At 47.5% G+C, this 24516-nt stretch overlaps 1 protein-coding gene across 1 annotated transcript in view; it reads right to left on the reverse strand.

The window, feature by feature from the left end:
* LOC140422803 (beta-arrestin-1-like) overlaps positions 1-24516 on the reverse strand; it is a 124676-nt gene that overhangs the window by 76956 nt on the left and 23204 nt on the right. The window contains exons 2-7 of the mRNA XM_072507712.1: positions 12338-12375; positions 10739-10769; positions 10142-10202; positions 6860-6904; positions 4050-4246; positions 1472-1531 (exon numbers count right to left, since the gene is read on the reverse strand). Coding sequence (XP_072363813.1) covers positions 1472-1531; positions 4050-4246; positions 6860-6904; positions 10142-10202; positions 10739-10769; positions 12338-12357 — 414 coding nt within the window. The 5' untranslated portion in view covers positions 12358-12375. The remainder of the gene's footprint in view (positions 1-1471; positions 1532-4049; positions 4247-6859; positions 6905-10141; positions 10203-10738; positions 10770-12337; positions 12376-24516) is intronic.

Consider the following 24516-nt stretch of genomic DNA (forward strand, 5'->3'; position numbering starts at 1 on the left):
TAAACTGAAAGTTCAAGAGCAGTCCAGAATATGTGCTTTGCTGAAAATATTGTGGGAGACAGGCTGGGCATAACTTCAGATTACAGGCATAGGCAATATTCTCTCAACTGTGTGACCGAGGATTGTGATAACAATTGAAATGACTTCCCGCGTTTCCAGTGGAGACATGGGGAGGACGATTTTGGATCCACGTTAGCCATGAGCGCAAACAGCGAAATGGATGCAAAATCTGGCGGATATGTGAAAATGAGATTCTCGCCAGCGAGACGACGTTCCCCGCCCCTCACCAGTGACTTAATAAGGATCCCGCCCTTAATACATCTCAATAAATTTTTCAATGATTAGCGAGCTTCCCCGCTATGTGGTCGACCCACATTTAGAACCGATGAGGTATACAGTCGAAGGGAACCCATCGGGGACGCACAGGTAAGTATAGCCCCTGGGGGGAGGGGGAGAGGGACGTGCTTGAGCAGTGGTCCATACCGGCGGGACCTGGCTTGGAGGGCGGCTAGCGGAGCCCTTGGGGGGGGGGGGGGGCGTGGGGCGATCCGGTCCCAGGGGGGAGCTCCTACGTTGGTCTGGTCCGCGATTGGGGCCCACCAATCTGTGGGTGGGCCTGTGCCGTGGGGGCACTTTCCCTCCGCGCAGGGTGGCACTGCCAGGGGTGGGCCCTCTGGGAAACGCCTTTAGGGGAGTTCCTCTTCTGGGTTGGGGGTATTGCCCCAGTGCTTGTGGGAGATTGGGGGTGTTTCCCTGTATTTGTGGGGGTGGGGGGAGGGCGGTCGGCGGGGGATTGACTTGATGCTTGTGAAGGGGATGTCCTGGCATTTGTGAGGGGAGTGGGGGGGTCCTGTATCCATGGAGGAGGGGGAGTTTGCATCTTATCTGTTGGGAGGGGATGCATTTTGTTCATCTCCGATCGGGACTCCCTTTAAAAAAGGGGGCACCAATATCTGTGAAGCTGGCATTGCTGACTCTATCATGGTGGCCTCACCACTGTGGTGGTGTGGGCCACACCCCCATAGTCTCTGTGTGCAGAGTGCCAGGTTAACTGGAGAGAAAGCCCACCTCTGGGACTGGAGAGCTACATGCCGTTTTTCACACCTCTGGATTGTGCTCTGTCCTCTGTGACAATTGGTGAAGACATAACGCTGGTCTCTGCTGGTGAAGCTGGGGGTAACCGTCTTCCGTTGACCACTCACTTCAAAGCAGAAAACAGATGATCATCAGCTGAAAATCAGGTGGGGTGGGAGAACGGTACACCTCAATTGTCCCATTAGTGCCCAACATCTGCCTGGTGCAACTTTGCTTCAGTTGACATTAAGCAGCAGGAATGGCCACTATTGCAGATTGAGGTTAAAGATTAACCCCATTCTTCACCCTCACCCTTCATTCCTTCGTTACCAATGGGAAAGTACTTATTACATCCAATCTATCTTCCCAGGTAAAATGACAGAAAATGCACACGTACCTTTCTGTGATCTTCTGGTCCTGGCTGTAGAGTGACTGAACAGGGCAGGTTTGGTGGAATCTAGGGAGATATTAATTATTTCAAAGCAAAACACATTTCAACATAATCTTAATGCCATGATTCTTGGAATAATAGACAGCTCATTTTAATGACACCATCTTGGGACAACAAGGCCATTTTTAAAAATAAGAAAACTCTTACCAGCCATCATAAGTGGAGAATTACAGAGTTAAACTTGTCTCAGCCAAAGAAGAGACGAGACTAAAATGCCTAGAGACACAGAAATTGTGGGTGTAAGTAACTTGTTTTGCTTAGCTTAATACTGGGCCTGGAGTACGATTATGAATTACAAGGAGCCAGTTCCCAGACAAAGTAGAGGATATGTGGTCAGGTGAAGTTGAGGTAATTTAGGTAATTTGAGGTAAGTTGAGGATGGCACAATGGCACAGTGGTTCGCCAAAATGAAATGGAGACTGGATCCCTGAACACTTCCCTTCAAATGATGTCATGTTGCTATCCCTTAAAGGCATATTTCAATAGGGTGTGATTAATATAATTGGGAGGTCACCAGGGGCTGTGTGCTGGAAGGAAGGTACTTTTCTCTATGGTTCTCCCGTCTCTTGGCAGAGTTTCCTCCTACCAAGCTGGCCACAGGAAGTCAATCCGGAAGCCACATGGCAGACTGATGGAAAATCCCTATCGAGAATCAGTGCAACAAAGGCCAGCTGTGTAGCCTTGCTGGACTATATAAGCAGAGCACTGAGCATTGCTTGGAGGGCAGCCAACTTGGTGAATGCAAGGAAGGTGCCTTGAGCAGGATCAAGCTCGACCTTGCACAGGACGATGTAGCATCCACCCTGCGGAGGGACTCAATCCACACCTCCTCCTCCAAAATGGGTCCCGGCTCCTCCTCCCACCTAGCCTTCACCTCTTCCACTGAAACCTGCCCTTCCCCCAAGATCCATCCATATATCCTGGACATGCTGCCCCCACCCGACCCCGCACAGGAGAGTATCCTTGCCAACAAAGTGGACGCCAGCGTTGCCGGGAATGTCGGAAATGTCTGCCGAACAAAGTCCGGTACGGGAACGTATCTGCCCCTTCCAAGTCCTGCTTTCTCCTTCAACTCCTCCAAGCTGGCAAACTGCCCCTCCAGAAACCAACCCCTCACCCTCTCCAGCCCCTTACCTTTCCACCCCCCCTCCAAATGTAGTGTCTAATTTCGCTGACTCAAACATATGTTCCTACAGATAGGGTCCCACTTTGACACTACCTCCGTTTAAAATGCTGACAGTGTCGGCACCATATTTTCAAAGTGAAGATGACCACTGGGTTTGAAGACTATTTCGCCGGAGCAAACAGCAGAGACACCGTCACCAGTGTCTCCAAGCTAGGCCCTTTGCACAACCCCGACTCCATCCGCACCCTGATCACCACAACCTCCGCATTGGCCGCCCCGCCCGCCACCCCCGCCACCTGCCTATCCCTCTGCAGGACCCCCCTCCAAAACCAAGGCGTTCTCCCCACCCATATGAAACCTGTTATGAACTGCTCCATCCCAAGAATAAACAACAAATTCCTGAGTCCCAGGCCCACCTAAGGTAGCATCGAGCCCTACCCTGAGGGTGAGACAAAGAGAATCCCCTGGCCACTGTTAGTCTGTAATTTCTCCCCCCCCCCTCCATTGTCATGTCCCCCCCCCCCTTCAGTCCCCCCCCAAAACAACAACAATCCAATCCCCCCTGACCCACTCCCCGCACCAACATACCCAAACCCCAATAACATTAACAAGCTTCTCTCCCCTTCAAGAAACATAGCAATCTCCCCTTTTTCCGGCCCCAACTCCTAGTTCTTGTAGTTTTAATCGCTGGGAAGCCTAGCTTGGACCATTTCCCCCCTGACCCCAACCCCTGCAATTGAGGCCCACGGACCACCGTCTGACCTGCTACGATCAGGGATCCACTCACCATTCGATTCCTCCCCAGATTTATTTTACTCCCATAGGTTGCGCTCATAGACTTTCCCCACAAGATCCCTCCAGCCTGTTCATTCCGCTGTCTGTGGGTCGAAACCCCACTTAAAGTAGACCTGTTCTGTCCTACCTCCCATCAGCACCCTCAGGACTTCCCTCTCTGCTAAAATCCAGACCAAAGAGTTTAAATGATGCAGAGGAATGGAGGGAACTGGTGCAGATACACCAATCACCAAACGTTGCGGTGCCATTTACTGAAGCAATAAGATTAACAATCAAAGCGCTGTGGTTCATTTCCAGAGGTATAGAATCGAGATTGTGCTAAACTTGTCTAGAATGTTCCCAAACCACTTGGGTCACAATTCTGGCATCCATATTATAAAATGATGTCGAGGCATTGGAGAAGGTGCACACAAAAGTTTTACTAGAATGATACCAGAACTAAGACGTTGTACCTCTCAGGAGACATGTGAAATATTTCAGCAGGATATCTGGGAACACCATAATTTCAGGCATCCTGTATGCTCTGCTCTCTCCCCACCTCGAGAGTTATTATCAGAGCTCATGGTTCTGTTTGCTTTGACAGTGGCAGGGAGGATCTCATACCTGTAAGATGAAAGGGTAGCAGTTCTCTTTCAGTTTGTTAGCCAGTCTCTCCTGCAGTGGAGTCGGTGGCTTTTTGTTGTCTGCAACTGGTGGATAGACCTGGATCGTTTCACAGTAAATATCCTTTCGGAAACTAAGGCCCATTACGTCCAAATCTTCACGCCCATATCGGAATGCACATGTCAATGTCACATAAGCTGTTTAAATAGGAAAATAGAGATTTTTTAAACAAGAATTGCACTTTATGCTTATTGAGAATTACACTTGTAGGATTGGTAGCTTATTTTTATATAGCATCTTTAACCAAAGTAAATCTGACCCAAGACCATTTGCAGATCCATAAGTAGAGTTGGGGTGACATCAAACCACATAAAGGCTTTCGGATAAGGGATCAAGAAACTTGAGCAAACTTATAGATTTTAAGCTGTGTTATTCTATAATTTTGATAACTGTTTCTATCAAGTAGAAAACAAAGGCAGTTCCGGTCATACGGATCAACATTGAGGACAAAATGTATGGACGGGTTATAAATTTGACCATTTCAGAGTGGCAGGGTGCAGAACATGACGATTTGCAAAGCGAATGAGGGACTATTGGTTTACCTCCCCTCCTCCCCCCTGTATTTTCACCATCTGTCTATCCACCAGTGAACAGAGACATTATGGGCATATTTGGTTAAATGCAGAGTGCAGGTGGACATGCCAGGAGCAACACCAGGCATACCGAAAAATGAGGTGTCAACCTGGTGAAGTTACAATGGAGGACTATGTGCGTGCCAAGCAGCATAAGCAGCAAGTAATAGGCAGAGCTAAGCAACTCCACAACCAATGGTCAAAGCTCTGCAGTCCTACCACATCCAGTTGTGAATGCTGGTGGACAATTGGACATTTCACAGGGGTTGGAGACTCCACAAATACCCCCATCCTCAATGATGCAGGAACCCAGCACATCAGTGCCAAAGACATGGCTGAAGCTTTCTCAGTAATCTTCAGCCAGAGGTGCCATGTGGCTGATCCATCTCGGCCTCCTCCAGAGGTACCCATCATCACATATGCCAGTCTTCAGCCAATTTGATTTACTTCACATGATATGAAGAAACGGCTGAAGGCACTGGATGCTGCACAGGCTATGGGCCCTGACAATATTCTGGTAATAGTGCTGAATACTGGTGCTCCAAACCTTGCCGCATCTCTAGCCAAGCTGTTTCAGTACAGTTACAACACTGGCATCTATCCAGCAATGTGGAAAACTGCCCAGGTGTGTCCTGTACACAAGAAACAGGACAATTACCGCCCCATCAGTCTACTCTTTATCATCAGTGAAGTGATGGAAGAGGTCATCAATGCGCTCTCAGGAACTTCCTCATTGACGTTCAGTTTGGGTTTCGCAAGGGTCATACAGCTCCAGACCTCATTACAGCCTCGGTTCAAACATGGACAAAAGAGGTGAATTCCCGAGGTGAGGTGAGAGCGACTGCCCTTGATATCAAGGCAGTATTTGTTCGAGTATGGTATGAAGGAGATATCAAAACTGGAGTCAATGAGGGTCAAGGGGAAAACTCTCCGCTGGTTGGAGTCATACCTGGCACAAAGCAAGATGGTTGCGGTGGTTGAAGATCAATGATCCCAGTTCCAGGACATCACTGCTGGAGTTCCTCGGGGTAGTGTCTGAAGCCACTGCCTTCAGCTGCTTCATCAATGACCTTCCTTCCATCATAAGGTCAGAAGTGTGGCTGTTCATCGATGACTGAACAATCTCCAGAGATATTGAAGCAGTTCATGTCCAAATGCAGCAAGACCTGGACAATATCCATGCTTGAGCTAACAAGTGGCAAGTAACATTTGCACCACACAAGAGAGAATCTAACCATTGCCACTTGATATTCAATGACATTGAAACCACTACTATCAACATCCTGGGGTTACCAATGACCAGAAACTGAACTGGACTAGTCATATAAATGCTGTGGCTACAGGAGCAAGGTCCGAGGCTAGGAATCCTGCATGAGTAACTCACCTCCTGACTCCCCAAAGCCTGTCCACCACAAGCACAAGTCAGGAGTGCGATGAAATACTCTTCATTTGCCTAGATGACTGAAACTCCAACAACACTTGAGAAGCTCAACACTATCCAGGATAAAGCAGCCTGCTTGATTCGCACCCCTTCCACAAACATTCACTCCCTCCACCATTGACGCAAAATAGCAGCAGTCTGCACCATCTACAAGATGCACTGCAGGAACTCACCAAGGTGATTTAGGCTGTACCTTCCAGACCATCATCAGCTAAAAGGACAAGGACAGCAGATACCTGTGAACACCACCACCTGGAGGCTCCCTTCCAAGTCACTCACTATCCTGACACTGAAATACATCACCGTTCCTTCACTGTCGCTGGGTCAAAATCCTCGAACTCCATACCTCACAGCACTGCGGATGTACCTACATCACAGGGACTGCAGCGGTTCTAGAAGGCGGCTCACCGCCACCTGAAGGGCAACGAGGGATGGGCAATAAATACTGGCCTAGCCAGCGACTCACACATCCCGCAAATTAATTGATAAAAGAAAACGTACCTAGACGCCTCTCAAGGTGAAAGACCAAAATCACACCAGAGTTTAGCCATTTCTCATCACCATTTCAGTACCGCTGGGTCACAGCATGGCAACAATTCTCGGGAGACGGCAGGAAAATCAGTACGATGGGAGAAATTAATGTTTAGGCCGGTGGCAACATGTGCCATTGAGAAATTGCAGAGCCAGACGTACAGTCGAAACATAGAAAGAGAAACGTGTCAACATTGTCCGTTTACCTTTTCTGTCCTTTAAATATTCTGGATCAAGCAGCAACATACCATCTGCAAGAAATAAGTCAATCCAGCATTTAAAATGCCAATTTGATTACAATCTATTCACCAAAATAATGTACTTCATGAATCTTGACTGCAATTCGGATTAGGACACTTGAGGACGATATTTTGCCCAACATTTTTAAAATACATGTATCTCAACCCATTTATTACCCACACTGTGAAACAGAAATTAAAATATTAGTTTCCCAATATGTTTGCAAGAATTATCTTTTATTTACTTACTATTCCCTAAATTCTCAAGGTGTTTACTGGCAATTGGGTCCACAGGCACCAAGGACCCTCAGGACATTGCCCAATTAACCAGTCTCTGATGTGTGATTATAGTGCAGGCTATTGTCATCACAACTAAACCTGCTCCTATAACCCACCCAGCATCAGCATGTGTATATTTTGCAGCAGATTTCATAGCGGTGACGGCAAGGCTGTTTGACTCCCTTCCAGCATGGACCCGGCCAAGATGAATTGTAGCAGTCCTATTGTGCCTTAGATGGATGAGTGCAGCTCCAACAACACTCAGGAAGCTCAACACCATCCAGGATTAAGCAACATCTTTGATTGGCACCCCACCACAAACATTCACTCCCCCCACCACTGATGCAAGGTGGCAGCCCTGTGTACCATCGACAAGATGCATTGCAGGAACTCAACAAGACTCCTTCCATAGCACCTTCCATAACAGCGACCACTACCATCTGGAAGGAAACGGGCAGCAGGCACATGGGAACACCACCTGCAGGTTCTATCCGAGCCAATCACCATCCTGACTTGGAAATATATTGGGCGAAATTCTCCTACCCGCCCCGCCACATTTCTGCCCCGACCGGCCGGCGGGAGTCTCCGTAACACCGGCCGGTCAATGGGGTTTCCCATTGTGGGGCAGCCCCACGCCGTCGGGAAACCCCCGGGCGCCGGCAAAACGGAGACTCCCGCCGGCGGAGAATGATGCCCATTGTCTTTTCTTCACTAACACTGGGTCAAAATCCTGGAATTTCCTCCTTAACAGCACCTCACAGACCGTAGCATTTCAAGGCAGTTCACCATCACCTGAAGGGAATTAACGATGGGTTATATGACCCAACATCCCATTCACAAATTGATACTAAGTTGAAATGGAATGAGGACCGGGCGGCACAGTGGTTAGCACTGCTGCCTCATGGTGCTGAGGACCCGGGTTCGATCCCAGCCCCAGGTCACTGTCTGTGTGGAGTTTGCACATTCTCTTCGTGTCTGCATGGGTCTCACCCCCACAACCCAAAGATGTGCAGCGTAGGTGGATTGACCACACTAAATTGTCCCTTAATTGGAAAAAAGAGAATTGGGTACTCTAAATTTATTTTAAAAAGAAGAAATGGAGACAAGATTTGGGGAATTTGGTTCATTATAGTACATGGTTGTGCATTTATCACCAGAGTCATAAGTGAAACTTGACCAAATTTGAATGTATTATATACAAAGGTGGTTGATATTTGCTGCTCAGTTAACGTGTACGCACATTACGGATGCTACATGTACAATCTAAGTCTATGAGAATTCTTTACCATTTCAGTGTTCATCTGGGTGATCAGTTGATCATGCCAATGTTTGAGATTGGACAGTTCTTTACTTTTATTACCAGGTATTAGCATTGAGTGCTCTCATGTGAGTTATAACCCAACAAAGCTTCCTCAAACTCAGAATAATGTCACTATTGTACAAATACGAGTTCTATTATTCCCCCTACAGTTACCTTTATAGCAATGAGATTGCAGATTTAGCACCATTTTTTTAATGGACTTGCATTTACCAGAAACTAGGGTGTCTTTGTTATAACTCATTTGATGTGTGATCAATAAAATAATAACATTTTTCTTGTCACAAGTAGGCTTATATTAACACTGCAATGAAGTTACAATGAAGTGAGAATCCCTAGTCGCCACATTCTGGCACCTGTTCGGGTACACTGGGGAAGAATTCAGAAGGTCCAATTCACCTAACAGCACATCTTTCGGGACTTGTGGGAGGAAACCGGAGCACCCGGAGGAAACCCGGACAGACACAGGGAGAATGTGCAGACTCCACACAGACAGTGACCCAAATTATATTCAATGAAGAAGGTTTTTATTCCATCGGTTTAGATTTCTGAGCTCAACATGAAATATGCTTACCATCCCACATCTTTCATAGAATCACGATAGTGCAGAAGGAGGCCATTTGGCCCATTGAGTCTGCACCGATCATCCGGAAGAGCACCCTACCTGGGCCTACTCCCCACCCTATCCTCGTAACCCCACTTAGCCTGCATATCATTGGACACTAAGGGGTAATTTATCATGGCCAATCCACCTAACCTGCACATCTTTAATAATAATCTTTATTGTCACAAGTAGGTTTACATTAACACTGCAATGAAGTTACTGTGAAAAGCCCCAATTCCGGCGCCTGTTCGGGTACACAGAGGGAGAATTCAGAATGTCCAATTCACCTAACAGCACGTCGTTCGGGACTTGTGGGAGGAAACCGGAGCATCCGGAGAAAATTCACGCAGACACGGGGAGAACGTGCAAACTCCACACAGTCACCTAAGGCCGGAATTGAACCCGGGTCCCAAGTGCTGTGCTGCAGCAGTGCAAACCACTGTGTCACCGTACTGTCCTTTTTGAACTTGCCCACCCCCATCTATCTTGAAGATTAGACCGTAAGCTAACGTTAGCTCATATAGTGATAACTGGTAGCCAATACAATTGTTCATGGCTTCAAAGCCAAGTTTGGTTAGCACATCCTATATCTGCACATGGCATTTCAGAGGAGGACAACGATTGGGATGTCTGTCTGGCGACTTTCCCTCCCTAGTCTGGATGTGAATAAATACGATTTATAAAGTCCTTATCGCCATTCTGGCTATGATCAGGGATTGTAGCTGGACTAGTTTTCAATGATCTGGTGATGCACTGTTAATAATAATAATAATAATAATAATCTTTTTATTGTCACAAGTATGAAGTTACTGTGAAAAGCCCCTAGTCGCCACATTCTGGTGCCTGTTCGCGAACCATTGAAGGAGCTTGAATCTTTTGAATTCAAGATTGAATGGAAAGATGTTTGAATGAAGAGAATTTTGTAAGTTCTTTCTGAAATTCCATGAGCTGTGGCTTTTGTGTTTTTAACATTGTACAGGAGCATGCGATACATGTATGCACAGGTCCCCCGTCATCACTTCTGATTTATAAATGGTATGCTACCCACCAACTGGGTCCACAGTGTTGATATGATCTACAAAGTCTCGCTTTCCCAGATACAGTGAGAGCTGTCGATAAAGGAAATAAATGTTATTTTATACACAACTTTAAATCACTCTGCAACCCTACACTAGAGGAGGTATTATCACAAAAGTCAAAACTGTCATGTTCTTGTGCTATGGCCGGTAGGAATGTTGCACAATAGAACATCTAGTTCTTGTCTAGTTAAAGTAATTTATTGTAAAACAAATGCATGGTAAAAATAACTATAAGAAATGTATGACAAACTACGAACATTATCCTAGAGCTACTGCAAGTATGACTATCCACCAGGATGACTAACTCCCAACTCCTTGAGGTACAGTGTCACATGGTAGATTTACACTGCCACCTGCTGGTCGGTGGTCATGTACATTATTATATACATGATTGCTTCTGCACATCATCATAACAGCTACCCTAGAACTTCCGATTGGGAAAGAATAATAGAATGAAAGTAGCCAACAATACACTACAAATAGGAATGGTGTAATTCAAAAATCATATTAATAGATTAAATGAAAACGCCAATCAGATTCTCAGACAAGGGTCAGAAGATACTAACCTTCTCATTGGGGCTTGTCTTTTTGAAGACTCTGGAAATTTAAAAGTGAAGAATTATGCACCAAGCACATACTTTCTAGCTATAATCTTACAGTGTCATTTCTACTGTTGCAATAACAAGATCAGCTGTTTAATGATCCCATAAGCAAAGGGGTCACTTGACAAATGGACTATCAAGTCTCTTTATAATGGTCCCTTAACTTACAATTCTGTCAATTCAAAATATGTTTTCCAATGTGAAAGAAGACCAGATTACAAGTTCTTTCTGTGCAATTTAAAATTTGACAGCTGGGATTTATCTCTGGACCTTTCTAGAGTTCTTCCTGTGATTCTTCCTATGATTTGAAGATCAGAACCATCACACTACCCTCCATATGTAACGTGATTATACTCGCACTTGCGACAGCTATGTTTTCAATGATCCTGAGTTTGAAGTGTATTGCATTGTGAGCTGTGAAGAACAGTGTAGAATGTCATAGACAAGTTGGTGGAATGGGTGAACAAGTAACAGATGAAATTCAATACAGCGAAATGTGAAGTAATTCACTTTGATAGAAAGTACATGGAGAGACAATATAAAATAAAGGGTAGAATTCTACAGGGGCGCAGGAGCACAGGGACCTGGATGTATCTATGCCAAACTCATTGAAGGTGGCAGGGCAGTTTAAGAGAGTGGACAATTACCTTTTAAAACGGCTGAAGATAGGTCTGGCTGTGACCGTCAAACAAGAAGAGCTATTTGGCAGTATTGTAGAAGTCTGCACATTATTATCTCTGAAGATACGCTAACAGCCCCTGTGAGCTGCAGAGACCAATTCAAAGCCATATACAAAGGCCACCTGCATTTCATAAGCCAAGACTCGTCAACCAGAGCCAATTTGTCTGTTAAGATTAAGGACCCTATAAACTCGCATTGAGACTTAATGGTTGGAACAGAGGGTGGCGGAAGCAGACTCAATTAAAGCATTCAAAAGGGATTTAGTCTTTTATCTGAAAAGGAAGAATGTGCAGGGTTATGAGGAGAAGCTTGGGTAATGGCCTGAAGTGAATTACTCATTCGGAGACTTGGTGCAGACATGATATGCCAAGAGGATTCCTCCTGTGCTGTAACAATTCTGTGGATTGGCTCACAGAGTAAAAGGGTGTAGTTGGTGGATGCAGCCATAGGAACGGCATATCCAGAACTGATGTTAAAAACAGCAGGAAAGTGTAGTGGCATTATGGCACTGTGGAGGCTGCTCTTGCAGGAGTCAGCAGATACCACTGTGTATACAGTTTGGTGAAATGCTGAGGTATTCAGTTTGCAAGTCCCAATTTTAACTTGGGGGTGGGCAGGGTCTCAGGAGGGAGGAAGACGGAAACAGACTCTGTAATCAGTGCCATTTTTACTGCTGGGCCTCACTTGAATAGCTCAGTTCAGTCTCCTTACCAAAACCAGTCATGGTTATCAGACGGGAGCGGGAATTGTTGAGAGAAGGAGATGCCAGTTTGTTGTGATCCTGTCTTAATTATTTTATTCTGTATTGATGTCAACACACAAAAATACAATGTTAAGAAGGTAAAGGCTCAAGACAGTTTTCAAAATGAAATAATTACTCACTGGCCTGGTTTTTGAGACATGCTGATGGATCTGATGTTCTGTAAAATAGAACAATATTCATAACAAACAATTAATATGGGCAATAGTCTTAATATATAAATGACAAATAGTAAGATGTATACCAACATTAACTACGTGTTCTTCAGTAAACTTCTATTTTCTCATTAGCCCCAAATGATGTATATCAGTGAGGATGTCCTCTGGTGCAATGGTAGCATCCTGACCTCGGGATCAGAAGCTCTGGGTGCAAAAACCTAGTGAAGGATTTGATGGCCATGGTAGGTATATTCATAGCGTGGCCAAACAGGCGAATCCTTAAAATACCACTGATGGCAGGTGGGAAGTTTCTGGGTCAGCCATCAGAACACAACAGCAAATCACTGCTTTCCTTTGCAAAGCCTAATTGTGGACCAACCCAATGGAAATCCTTAGTTGCCAATGCCCTCTTGGGGCATGGTACTTGAGGGAGGACAATTAATGTAAATACAGGCAATGTGACTCAGGTTCCAATCTGATAACCAAATGCTTGAGAATCCTGATAGGAGGACCATTCTAATAATTGATTTAAATATGCACTGGGTGTGGTATGCCCCAGTCAAGTACAAAGCTGCCATCTAAGTGGCTCATTACCTGGAACCTTCTTAAAACTTTTGAATGTTTTGCCATGTGTTTTTTGTTCCATCAGCATTTGGTCAGTTCCCCAGGGAGGATTGTGGGATGGTGATTCAGATGACACTTTAACTCCAGACTTGCATGGGAGACAGAGTGCTTGATTTTGACAGTGGAATTAACATCTTAGTCGTGATGGGAGCGGTGCTGAGAATGAAGTTCAATTGACTGAACATGACCATTGTTGGAGACATTCCGAGTAAGAAATCATATCATCTGCAATGAATTGACCTCCATTCATGTTATCGGGGGGAAAATTCTGGATAACTTGATTTCATGAGCCTTGGATATTTGTTGATCTATCCTTCAGAGATGACCTTTGTGATGAGGGTGGAAGTAGAGCAAAATCATACTGTGTGCCTATCAGCTGGGAAACAGAATTTAGTGGTATCTTATAGAAAGGAGGTCTAAAAATGTACGTTTCCTGTTTGTGCAAAGAATTTTATCGTGCTTTCCATCTGTACTGTGCTGAATATAGGGACACCGAAATAGAGGCAATAGGAGCAGGAGGAGGCCATTCGCCCTGTCAAAACTGCTCCACCATTCATTATGATCATGGCTGATCGATACATTGTTTTGCCTTCAAATACTTTCTGTGGCAAAGAAGTCCTCAGGCTCACCACTCTTCTTGGTGAAGAAATTTCTCTTCATCTCAACCCTAAATGGTCCACCCCCATCCTCAGACTATGACTTCTGGCTATGTAATCCCCCACCTTCGAGAACATCCTCCTTGCATCTACTCTGTCTAGTCCTCCTCTGACTCCTTGCATAGGTTCCCATCCCCCTGCCATTTTAGTTTAAACCCTTCTCACCACTCTAGCAAATACTCCCTCTCGGAAATCAGTTCCGGTCCTGCCCAGGTGTAACCCATCCAGTTTATTGGTCTCGCCTCCCCCAGAACTGGTATTACTGGTGGCAATCTGGAACTCACTGCCTGGAATAGTGGTAGTAGCAGCACGGTGGCACAGTGGTGAGCACTGCAGCCTCACAGAGCCAGGACCCGGGTCCAATTCCGGCTTTGGGTGACTGTCTGTGTAGAGTGTGCACATTCTCCCGTGTCTGCGTGGGTTTCCTCCGGGTGCTCCGGTTTCTCCCACAATCCAAAGATGTGCTGGTTTGGTGGATTGGCATATTTCCTTAAATAAGACCAGTACTGTGCACTATACCCCAGATGTGATATACCCAGTTCCTATACAGCTTATGCATAGTTTCCCTACTTTTGTATTCAATTCACCTCACAATAAACAATAACATTCTGTTAGCTTTCCTAATTAGCTTTCCTAATTACTTCCTTTGCCTGCATACCAGCTTTTTGCAATTCATTGGCTCTAGATTGTACAGAACATCACTTTGTATCATTATCAATTAATTTAAAGTCATTAATCAACTCAACTGGAATAGTGCACATTACTTTTGCAAGCATCAACTTACGCTGAACTGAAAAAAGCCTTTTGATGATCTAACCATGAACAAAAAACCCTGAGCTGAACATTGTGTAAAATTTTAAAGTTTAAAACCCTATTTTATAAAACACAGATTGTGAAAATAAGCAACAAGAAAAATTATTATAGGTATTGCCACAGGAAGATATTATAAAATGTTATTGGCCAGATAAACACTCACAATGTTCACACAATAAAACAATCTTCAACAATTAAATTATTATTAATAATAGATAATAATAATCTTTATTGTCACAAATAGGCTGACATTAACACTGCCAGGAAGTGGGTACATAGGGGGAGAATTCAGAATGTCCAAATTTTTATTTATTTTTTGGTTTTTTAAATACATTTAGTATACCCAATTAATGTTTTCCAATTAAGGGGCAATTTAGCGTGGCCAATCCACCTAGTCTGCACATCTTTGGATTGTGGGGGCGAAACCCATGCAAACACGGGGAGAATGTGCAAACTCCATGTGGACAATGACCCAGAGCCGGGATCGAACCTGGGACCTCGGCGCTGTGAGGCATCAATGCTAAGCACTGTGCCACTGGGCTGACCTTAGAATGACCAAATTATCCAACAGCACGTCTTTCGGGACTTGTGGGAGGAAATCGGAGCATCCAGAGGAAACCCACGCATACACAGGGAGAAGGTGCAGACTCCGCACAGAGTGACCCAAGCCGGGAAGCGAATTTGTGACCCCGGTGCTGTGAAGCAACAGTGCTAACCACTGTGCTACCATGCTGCCCTATGACATAACCTTATAAGAAGGGAGGGGTTTACACAAGGAGGTAACACCTACATCTGCTAAGGATGGCGCAATTCCTTTCAGTGGGTGATGATAGATAGAAGCCTCTTGTCAGAGAAGACAAAGGCTTTGAACAGAAACCTGAGGTTAATGCTTCTAAGGCTGATGAAGACCTGGACATTTTAAAGTGAGTTGCAGCTCCAGAGTATCCTGCTCATCAGATAGCTAAAACAATTGATGATTTAAGACAACGCTTTGCTTTAAATATTTGATGGATATTTTGACACATCTTAGTCTGAAGCATAGTAGGGTTTTTTTAAAATATTAGATTCTATGCAGAGTGCACGGTGGATAGGTCGGGGCAGTGGGCCTAGGTAGGGTGCTCTTTCGGAGGGTCAGTGCAGACTCGATGGACCGAATGGCCTCCTTCTGCACTGTTGGGATTCTATGGATTCGAATTCTCCCAAGTCCCCACCGGCAGGTTTGATTGCGGGTGCATGGGAAGAACATGGCGGGACGCCCAGAAATATGTTTCACGCCCGCATGGATTTACAGCGGAATTTTCCATTGGTGCCTGCCGTGGCGGATTGAAAAACCTGCCAGAGGCTGGCGTGATCCTGTTAACAGGATACAGCTAGAGGCTTGACATCCCCTGGATGTGGGCATGAAACACATTTGGAACAATGTGGCATGAAGGATTCGGGACACACCTGAATCATGCTGTATTGTCTGTGGAACAAGGATAGATTCAGCCAGCAACTCTGGACCCTGGAACACCACAGCAGTGGCTGGGGTGGAGCACCTGCTGGTGGAACCTCCAGATTTGGTGTCCTGGAGGAGGTCCATATTCCAGCTTCAGAATGGTCCTGGAGATTCGACTATGGGAGGGATTCTCCATCCGGGATGCCCGGTGGCATTCCCCAATAGAATCGTGGTGCTCTGACCCCCCCACTGGCAGCAGGAAGTAAGTCCACACCACACGCCAGCTTTTGATGCGGAAACAAGCTGTCAGACATAACTAGACATTTCTAAACATTGCGGTTAGGCTCACAGGCCAGCTGACAGACCTTGCTATTGGGCTGTCCGCTCAAAATGGCGGCCTGATAGTGGGATTCACGACGGAGTCCCTCACGATCTCTGCTATGCATAAATTGCTTCTGGGCACCGCTCTTAGTGACAGTGCAAATCATAAGCCCTTTATAGCCTTGACATCCTTCCTCCTCCCCTCTTATGCAGCACACCCAGCCAAGGTGCCATGAAGTTGGATGCCACTGCTTTCCCCTTCACAGCCATCTCTCCCAACAGTATCCAAGACAGTATATCTGTTAGAAAGAGGGATGGCCACTGATGACTCCTGCACTACCTGCCTTCCTCTACTCTTGCCTGGTGGTCACCCATGCCCTGTCTACCTGTTCAATCTTCACCTGCTGTGTGACCATCTCATTGAATGTGCTATCCATGACCTGCTCAGCATTGTGGATGCTCCACTGACAATCCACTCTTAGCTCCAGCTCCCAAAGGCGGTTAACCAGTAGCTACAGTTGGACACATTTCCTGCACAGAATCATAGAATTTACAGTGTCAAAGGAGGGCATCCGGCCTTGGAAAGAGCACCCTACCCAAGCCCACGCCTCCACCCTATCCCCGTAACCCAGTAACCCCACTTAACCTTTTTTAGGACACTAAGGGCAATTTAGCACAGCCAAACGACCTAACCGGCACTGTGTAAGGAAACCGGAGCACCCGGAGGAAACCCACGCAGACACAGGGAGAACGTGCAGACTCCGCATAGACAGTGACCCAAGCCTGGAATCGAACCTGGGACCCTGGAGCTGTGAAACCACTGTGCTAACCACTGTGCTACCGTGGCCACCTGAGACTGCCATGATTCGCCACATAGCGCAGGAGGACCATATCACGGGTGCAAGCTCTCCTGCCATGACTACCCTTAAGTCCCTTATTTACTCCCTTTTAACAAAACTTAAGCTATATAAGACTATTTACTTACCTCCCTTATGCTAACTTTACTTCCCTTAACTTACTTTGTTTGCTGGTATTACTTTATAATGACCCTGGCTTGCACTTATTTGTGTTGTTTCTTAGTTATTACCCCTCCTCCAAACAAAAAAACCCAAAGAATACACTTTTTATACTCCCCACTGTTTCGCTGTGACACTGATTGCAAAGTCAATGAGGACAGGAATCCGACCTTGATTTTTATAAGACTTGGTGATGCTCTGCTCCTGCCAGACGGAGCTCCGCACTCAGTCTTTTCAGTTTCACCAGTACCTTGTACAGTTGCAGCAAGACTTCTCTGCTCTATCCCCTTGGAATGAGGGCCAACGTTCCAACAGCCTTCCTGGTTACCTGCTGCACCAGCTTTCAGTGCTTTGTGCACAAGTGCACCCAAGTCCCTTTATGTTGCAGCTTTCTGCAGTTATTCTCCATTTAAATAATATTCCCTTCCAAAATGAACAACTTCACATTTTCCCACATTATACTCCACTTGCCAACTTTTTTCCCACTTACTTAACCTATCAATATCTCTTTGCAAACTGTCTGTTCACCCGGCCTCCATGGGGTATTTATGAAGCCTCACGGCTCACTCCGCAGCTTCTATTGCTCCCCCGCCACCCACCGGCTCCATTCATGAAAGTCGCTCGATTGTTTCTTTCCCGCTCCTCGCACCGTCAGCGACAACCTGAACCGGATATCTCTCTGCTCACCCTGCCTGGGATAAGGGCGAGAAAAGGTGTCCCAAAAATAGTCTACATGCAGTCAAAAGATCAAAATTAAACTGAATTTTGGAACCTGGAATGTGCGAACCCTCTGGATAATGAGCAAATCAATCGACCGGAACTGCCCTGTTGTCTATGAAACAAGGCACTTCAACACAGACGTCGCTGCCCTGCAAGAGACCCGAAGAGCAGACAAGGGACAGCTGAGAGAAGATGGCGGTGGTTACACCTTCTTCTGGAGAGGAAAACCCAAGGATCAGCCTTAGATTCAAGGAATTGGTTTCGCCATCAAGAATAACCTTCTCAACCAACTCTCGGAGCTCCCCATCGGCATCAACACGAACCTCATTTCCCTTTGTCTACAACTTACAAAAACCATCAGGCAGCGGTCGTGAGCCCCTACGCCCCAACCCTTGATGCCAATGACGAGTCCAAAGAGGTCTTCTACTCCAGCCTGGACACCATACCATCCAAAATTCCGAAAGAAAATAAGATCATCCTCCTTGGAGACTTCAATGCCAGGGTTGGAAAGGACTCCCAAATTGGGAGGGAATCATTGGAATGGGAAGATTTGGGAATTGCAGCTCCAACAGGTTCTCCTGCTCGTCAAATGCACGGAACACCAGATTGTCATCACTAACACACTCTTTCGCTAAAAAGACAAGTCAAGACTTCCTGGTGACATCCACGATCAAAGAACTGGCACTTTGGGCAGCACGGTAGCATAGTGGTTAGCGCAATTGCTTCACAGCTCCAGGGTCCCAGGTTCGATTCCGGCTTGGGTCACTGTCTGTGCGGAGTCTGCACATCCTCCCCGTGTGTGCGTGGGTTTCCTCCGGGTGCTCCGGTTTCCTCCCACAGTCCAAAGATGTGCAGGTTAGGTGGATTGGCCATGCTAAATTGCCCTTAGTGTCCAAAATTGCCCTTAGTGTTGGTTGAGTGGGGTTACTGGGTTATGGGGATAGGGTGGTGTGGGCTTGGGTAGGGTGCTCTTTCCAAGAGCCGGTGCAGACTCGATGGGCCGAATGGCCTCCTTCTGCACTGTAAATTCTATGAAATCGTCAATTTTGTCATTGTCCAAACCTGAGACCAAAAGGATTCTCTCATCACCAGCGCAGATTGACTGCTGGAGAAACCATCAGCTCTTCGGCTTCTCTGTCCATCAAACTCCACCAGAAGCAGCAGAAGATGAAGAAACCGCTGAGAAAAAACGTCAATTGCAGAGCGACTTCAAGAGCCAAGCACGAGAGTGATTTTCCAACAATGCCCTCTCCAAAGTGTCCATTCTAATGGAGTGGAGGAAACTGGAAACAGCTGAAGGCACAGTGGCACAGTGGTTAGAACAGCTGCTTCACTGCTCCAGGGATCCGGGTTCAATTCCGGCCTCGGGTAACTGTCTTTGTGGAGCTCGCACTTTCTCCTTGTGGCTGCGTGGGTTTCCTCCGGGTGCTCCGGTTTCCTCCCACAGTCCAAAGATGTTCAGGTTAGGTGAATTGATCATGCTAAATTGCCACTTGGTGTCCAAAAGGTTAGCTAGGGTTACTGGGTTGCGGGGGTAAGGTGAAGGCATGGGCTTAAGTAGGGTGCTCTTTCCAAGGGCCGGTGCAAAACCGATGGGCCGAATGGCCTCCTTTTGCACCGCTCACAGACTGTGACCGGTGTGATGGTGGTCTTCTTGAAATAGGTGGGAACCTCCGAACGGAGTAGGGAGAGGTTCTTTCCCTCCGCTCCTTTTGGAAAGAATGCCATATCCTACCACTTATTCTGCATTTTTTGGTATTGTTCTTGTTTTCAAAAGCATCACCTTCCACCTCTCTGGATTGAACTGCATTTGCCACTGTTCCTCCCACCTGACTAGTCCACAGACATCTCCCTGTAGTCTACAATTTCTTCTTGATTATCAGCCACATACTCGTGCTTGCTGCGACAAATATTTGTGAGATCCAGCTTTGTTTTATATATAGAGTTGGACTCAAAATGCTGTTAGGTGCAGCTATTATTAAATTTGAGGCTTCAGTTACAGACATGTTGGTCTAGATTTTACAGGCCATCCATGCACAGTAAAGCAGGCAGATTAACCTGTATAATCGGGCACATTGCCATCCGGGACGTGCCTGCTGCTGGCCAGCCTCCCCTACGCCTACCTCGATTTTATAAGCAGTGGCGATGGCATGGGTGGGCTGTTCACCTGTGATCCAATTGAGGCCCGTAAGTGGGGAATTAATGCCCACTTAAAGATGCCCCTCTGTCACTCCAATTTAACAAGCAGCCTAGCAGGTCTCTGTGGGTTAGTGACCACTGAGGAATTTTCCAGGTTTCCTACAAATTGGAAGCCCTCCCCTGACATTAATCCCTCACCATGTCTCTCCCACCCCTCCCCGCTCCCAACTTGCCCCTCCACCACCCTTGACGGGTCCGATCCTGGACTCATCTCTGATTGGCCAGCAGTTCCATGAGATAGGATTTCCTCCTGGGGCAGGGTGGAAGTCCCGCTTTATTATAATTAAACTGTAATAATTCAGAGCTCGTTGGCCGAAAAATAAATCTGGGGCAGCCAACCAGACAGAATCATGTTCACGCCCGACATTTGTGCTGGGGCGCAGAGAGCAAACCCTCAGCGTGCTATCCACACATTATTATCCACACATTCATTCATTGATTAAATTGTTGGGTTCCTGTTGGGAATTTGCTTACTTTTGACCTTTTATTTTTCTGCATGATTGCATTTGATTCAAAAAGTTTATTTCAATCTGTGCTTGATGGTGGTAATTGTTAATCTTTGCTGTTGTTGAGAGCATTATCTCGGGGGTTTATTTGAGTGTATGTGGGAAGAGTGTGGTGCGATTTAAGAAGATAAATTGTGGGGGTTACGTGATGTGAGTGCGGAAGCGGCTGTGTTTTCACGAGCTCCAGTTCTGATCACCTTTTAATCGTCTTTTCACCCTTGCGCACATTTCCTTTTTGTCTTTTCTTGGCTTATGTAGTTTATACTACGACCAAAGAATTGTTTGTCAGTGTTTCTACATGATAGAGCCCAGTTAGAATGTTTAAATCCTCGTTTGCTTGTGTCGGCTGGAAGGAGATGGGGTGGGACCCGTGGGACCCTACCCGTACTGACGCAGTTGCTTTTGAGCATGCTCCCGTCCTGACGGAGCAGTGTGCGGTGTTTGAGTGTTGGCTGCCAACAAAGATGCTGGGCAAGATTCTCCGACCCCCCGCCGGGTCGGAGAATCGCCGGGGGCTGGCGTGAATCCAGCCCCCGCTGGTTGCCGAAGTCTCCGGCACCGGATATTCGGCGGGGGCGGGAATCGCGCCGTGCCAGTTGGCGGCCCCCCCCGCGCGATTCTCCGGCCCGGATGGGCCGAAGTCCCGCCGCTAAAATGCCTGTCCCGCCGGCGTAGATTAAACCACCAACCTTACTGGTGGGACAAGGCGGCGCGGACGGGCTCCGGGGTCCTGGGGGGGGCGCGGGGCGATCTGGCCCCGGGGGGTGCCCCCACGGTGGCCTGGCCCGCGATCAGGGCACACCGATCCACGGGCGGGCCTGTGCCATGGGGGCACTCTTTCCCTTCCGCCTCCGCCACGGTCTCCACCATGGCGGAGGCGGAAGAGACTCCCTCCACTGCGCATGCGTGGGAAGCTGTCAGCGGCCGCTGACGCTCCCGCGCATGCGCCGCCCGGAGATGTCATTTCCGCGCCAGCTGGCAGGGCACCAAAGGCCTTTTCCGCCAGCTGACGGGGCGGAAATTCGTCCGGCGCCGACCTAGCCCCTTAAGGTTGGGGCTCGGCCCCCAAAGATGCGGAGCATTCCGCACCTTTGGGACGGCGCGATGCCCGTCCGATTTGCGTCGTTTTGGGCACCAGTCGGCGGACATCGCGCCATTTCCGGAGAATTTCACCCGCTGTTCTGGCTGAAGATCTCAGCTCTGAGATCCAGGTCATTAAGGTCTGTGTTTTTATTGAGGCAATGGAGATGCACGAGGGGGTTCTTGCAAAAAGAGAGCATTGTCCCCGGTGGGAACCCGCCTCCGTACGCTTGAGTTCCTGCAGCATGGTCTGCCGTCCATCCTGATAGAGTCGGGAGAGAGAGAAGGGGAACAGGAGAGGAATGCTGCTGAGTGTGGTTTCCCAAGCGAGGCTTTAGAGAGGTTCCCAGTTGAGTTCAAGAATTGGGTGCTATGTTTCGAGAATCCCGATCTGGAGGCTGGGCACATTAAATTCAATGGAACACATCTAATCCTGTCTTCAAAGCGGAGTAGCCATGATGTGAACATGCCGGTGTTGGACTGGGGTGGGCACAGTAAAAAGTCTTACAACACCAGGTTAAAGTCCAACAGGTTTGTTTGGAATCGTTAGCTTTCGGAATCAATACTCATCGATGCACACACACCTGTGGCTCGGAAAGCTAATGATTCAAAACAAACCTGTTGGACTTAAACCAGGTGTTGTAAGACTTCCTTCAAGGCATGGGTAGGTGTGGCCTTCCGACCACTGGTCCAGACATCATCATGAGATGTTGGCGGTTGTTGACTGCCTGGGCTCTGGTGAGACAGCATGTTGGAAGTAATGGTGTCTTGTGTTTCAATCATTGGAATCCTTGAGAGCCCTCCATCCCAGGGTGACCCCCTCCCCCCACACCTTTGGGTGGTGCCCTGATGGTCCCCTCCTCTCCGGGACGGAGTTCCCCCTTTCCGGCTGGGATCTGAAAATATTCTTCTTACCCTCGGGCCCCATGGCTGTTTTGTTGTCCCCAAGGGGATGCGTTGTTGCTTTGTGGTCCATCGGCCTGTTACTCGCTTGGAACTGGGACCTGTTGGGTGGGGTTTGGTAGCTGGGGTCTGTACATGTTGCTGCTTCCTCCTTACTCTTTGCGCTTTTTAAAATTGTCGATGGGTCACCCTGGGTTTGAGGTTTGGGGTCTGAGGTCTGAGATTTCCTTGAACTTGTGGTACCCAGTCCTCTCCTTGTAGTCTTGTGGTCTTGTGGTTGTATAATGGGTGTTTGCCCTGTTCTGGGCCTGGAAAGGAGCTTGATTGTGTTGTGGGTGCCAGAGTAATTCTTCCTTAGCTCAGGGGTTCTCGGGGAGTTTCTATTCCTCTGTTACGTTTCTTTAAGTTATGGTTAATTAATAATCTTTATTGTCACAAGTAGGCTTACATTAATACTTCAATGAAGTTACTGTGAAAAGCCCCTAGTCGCCCCATTCCGGCGACTGTTCGGGTACACGGAGGTGTCATAATATGCACTCATGTTCATAATGAGATACAGCCAGGCAGTGATGGACACACACAGGAACCAATCACCACACAGAATACAGAACAACCAATCACCAGGCAGGACACTACAGGGCACATGACCAGTATAAAACACACGAGGCAGGAAGGCTCGGCCTCTTCATACTGGTGATAGCTGTGATGCGACCATCAATTCACACGAGACGATTAGTAGAAGTGAACAGTGGTTTTGATAAGCTAGATCAGTGCCTGCCTACCACTGCTCTGTACTGAGAGCCACCTACAGGCTGCAGATCTATATACCACCCCTGAGGGAGCAGAGCCACAGACGGAGCCCACAAAGGCATCAACATAATGCAATACAATACAGTGGTGAATTGTAGCAGCAATACGTTCACCACATTCACCCCCTATTAAAAAATTGAAGTCCAGCGGGGGTGAGGTGGGCTCACAGCTCGAGTCTGTTCTGACACGATGGGCCGAATGGCCTCCTTCTGCATTGTAAATTCTATGATTCTTTGATTCTATGACGCCTTGATTGTTCTCTGTAATCGCCTCAGCTCCGGTTTCACTGCGGGCACGGGTGTTGGGCTCGTTGACTCCGGGAGCATGTCACCTGGAGCTTCATCACGGTGGGTCGGGGAGGGGGGGTGTAGGCCGTGTAGGGGTGGGGGCAGTGTTCGGTGTAGGGGGGGAGGCGTAGGTGATGGTCGCTGGTGGAACCGGCGAGTGCCAGATCCCGGAGGGAGACTGCATCTTGTCGGTTGTTGCGGTGCGCCACATGGGCATACTGAGGCATACACATAGGAGCTGGACCCTCTCGACCAGGGGGCCGGACGTATAGCTCCACACATGCTTCCGGAGGAGGACAGGCCCCGGTGTTGTCAGCCAGGACGGAAGCGAGACCCCGGAGGTGGATTTTCTGGGGAAGACAAATAGACGATTGTGAGGGGTCTCGTTCGTGGCTAAGCAGAGGAGCGACCGAATGGAGTGGACCTCCTGCCAGCGGGAAACCGGGAGACTTCTAGACCGTAGGACCAGAAGGACGGCCTTCCATACCGTCGCGTTCTCCCTCTCCACCTGTCCGTTTCCCCGGGGGTTGTAGCTGGTAGTCCTGCTCGAGGCAATGCCCTTACCGAGCAGATACTGATGCAGCTCATCGCTCATAAATGAAGAGCCTCGGTCACTGTGGACGTAAGTGGGGAGACCGAACAGGGTGAGGATGCTGTGCAGGGCCTTAATGACAGTGGCCGCGGTCATGTCGGGGCATGGGATCGTAAAGGGGAAACGGGAATATTAGTCAACGACGTTAAGAAAATACACGTTGCGGGCAGTGGAGGGG

Source organism: Scyliorhinus torazame, chromosome 5 (assembly GCF_047496885.1).
Source record: "Scyliorhinus torazame isolate Kashiwa2021f chromosome 5, sScyTor2.1, whole genome shotgun sequence".
NCBI classification, from domain to species: Eukaryota; Metazoa; Chordata; class Chondrichthyes; order Carcharhiniformes; family Scyliorhinidae; genus Scyliorhinus; species Scyliorhinus torazame.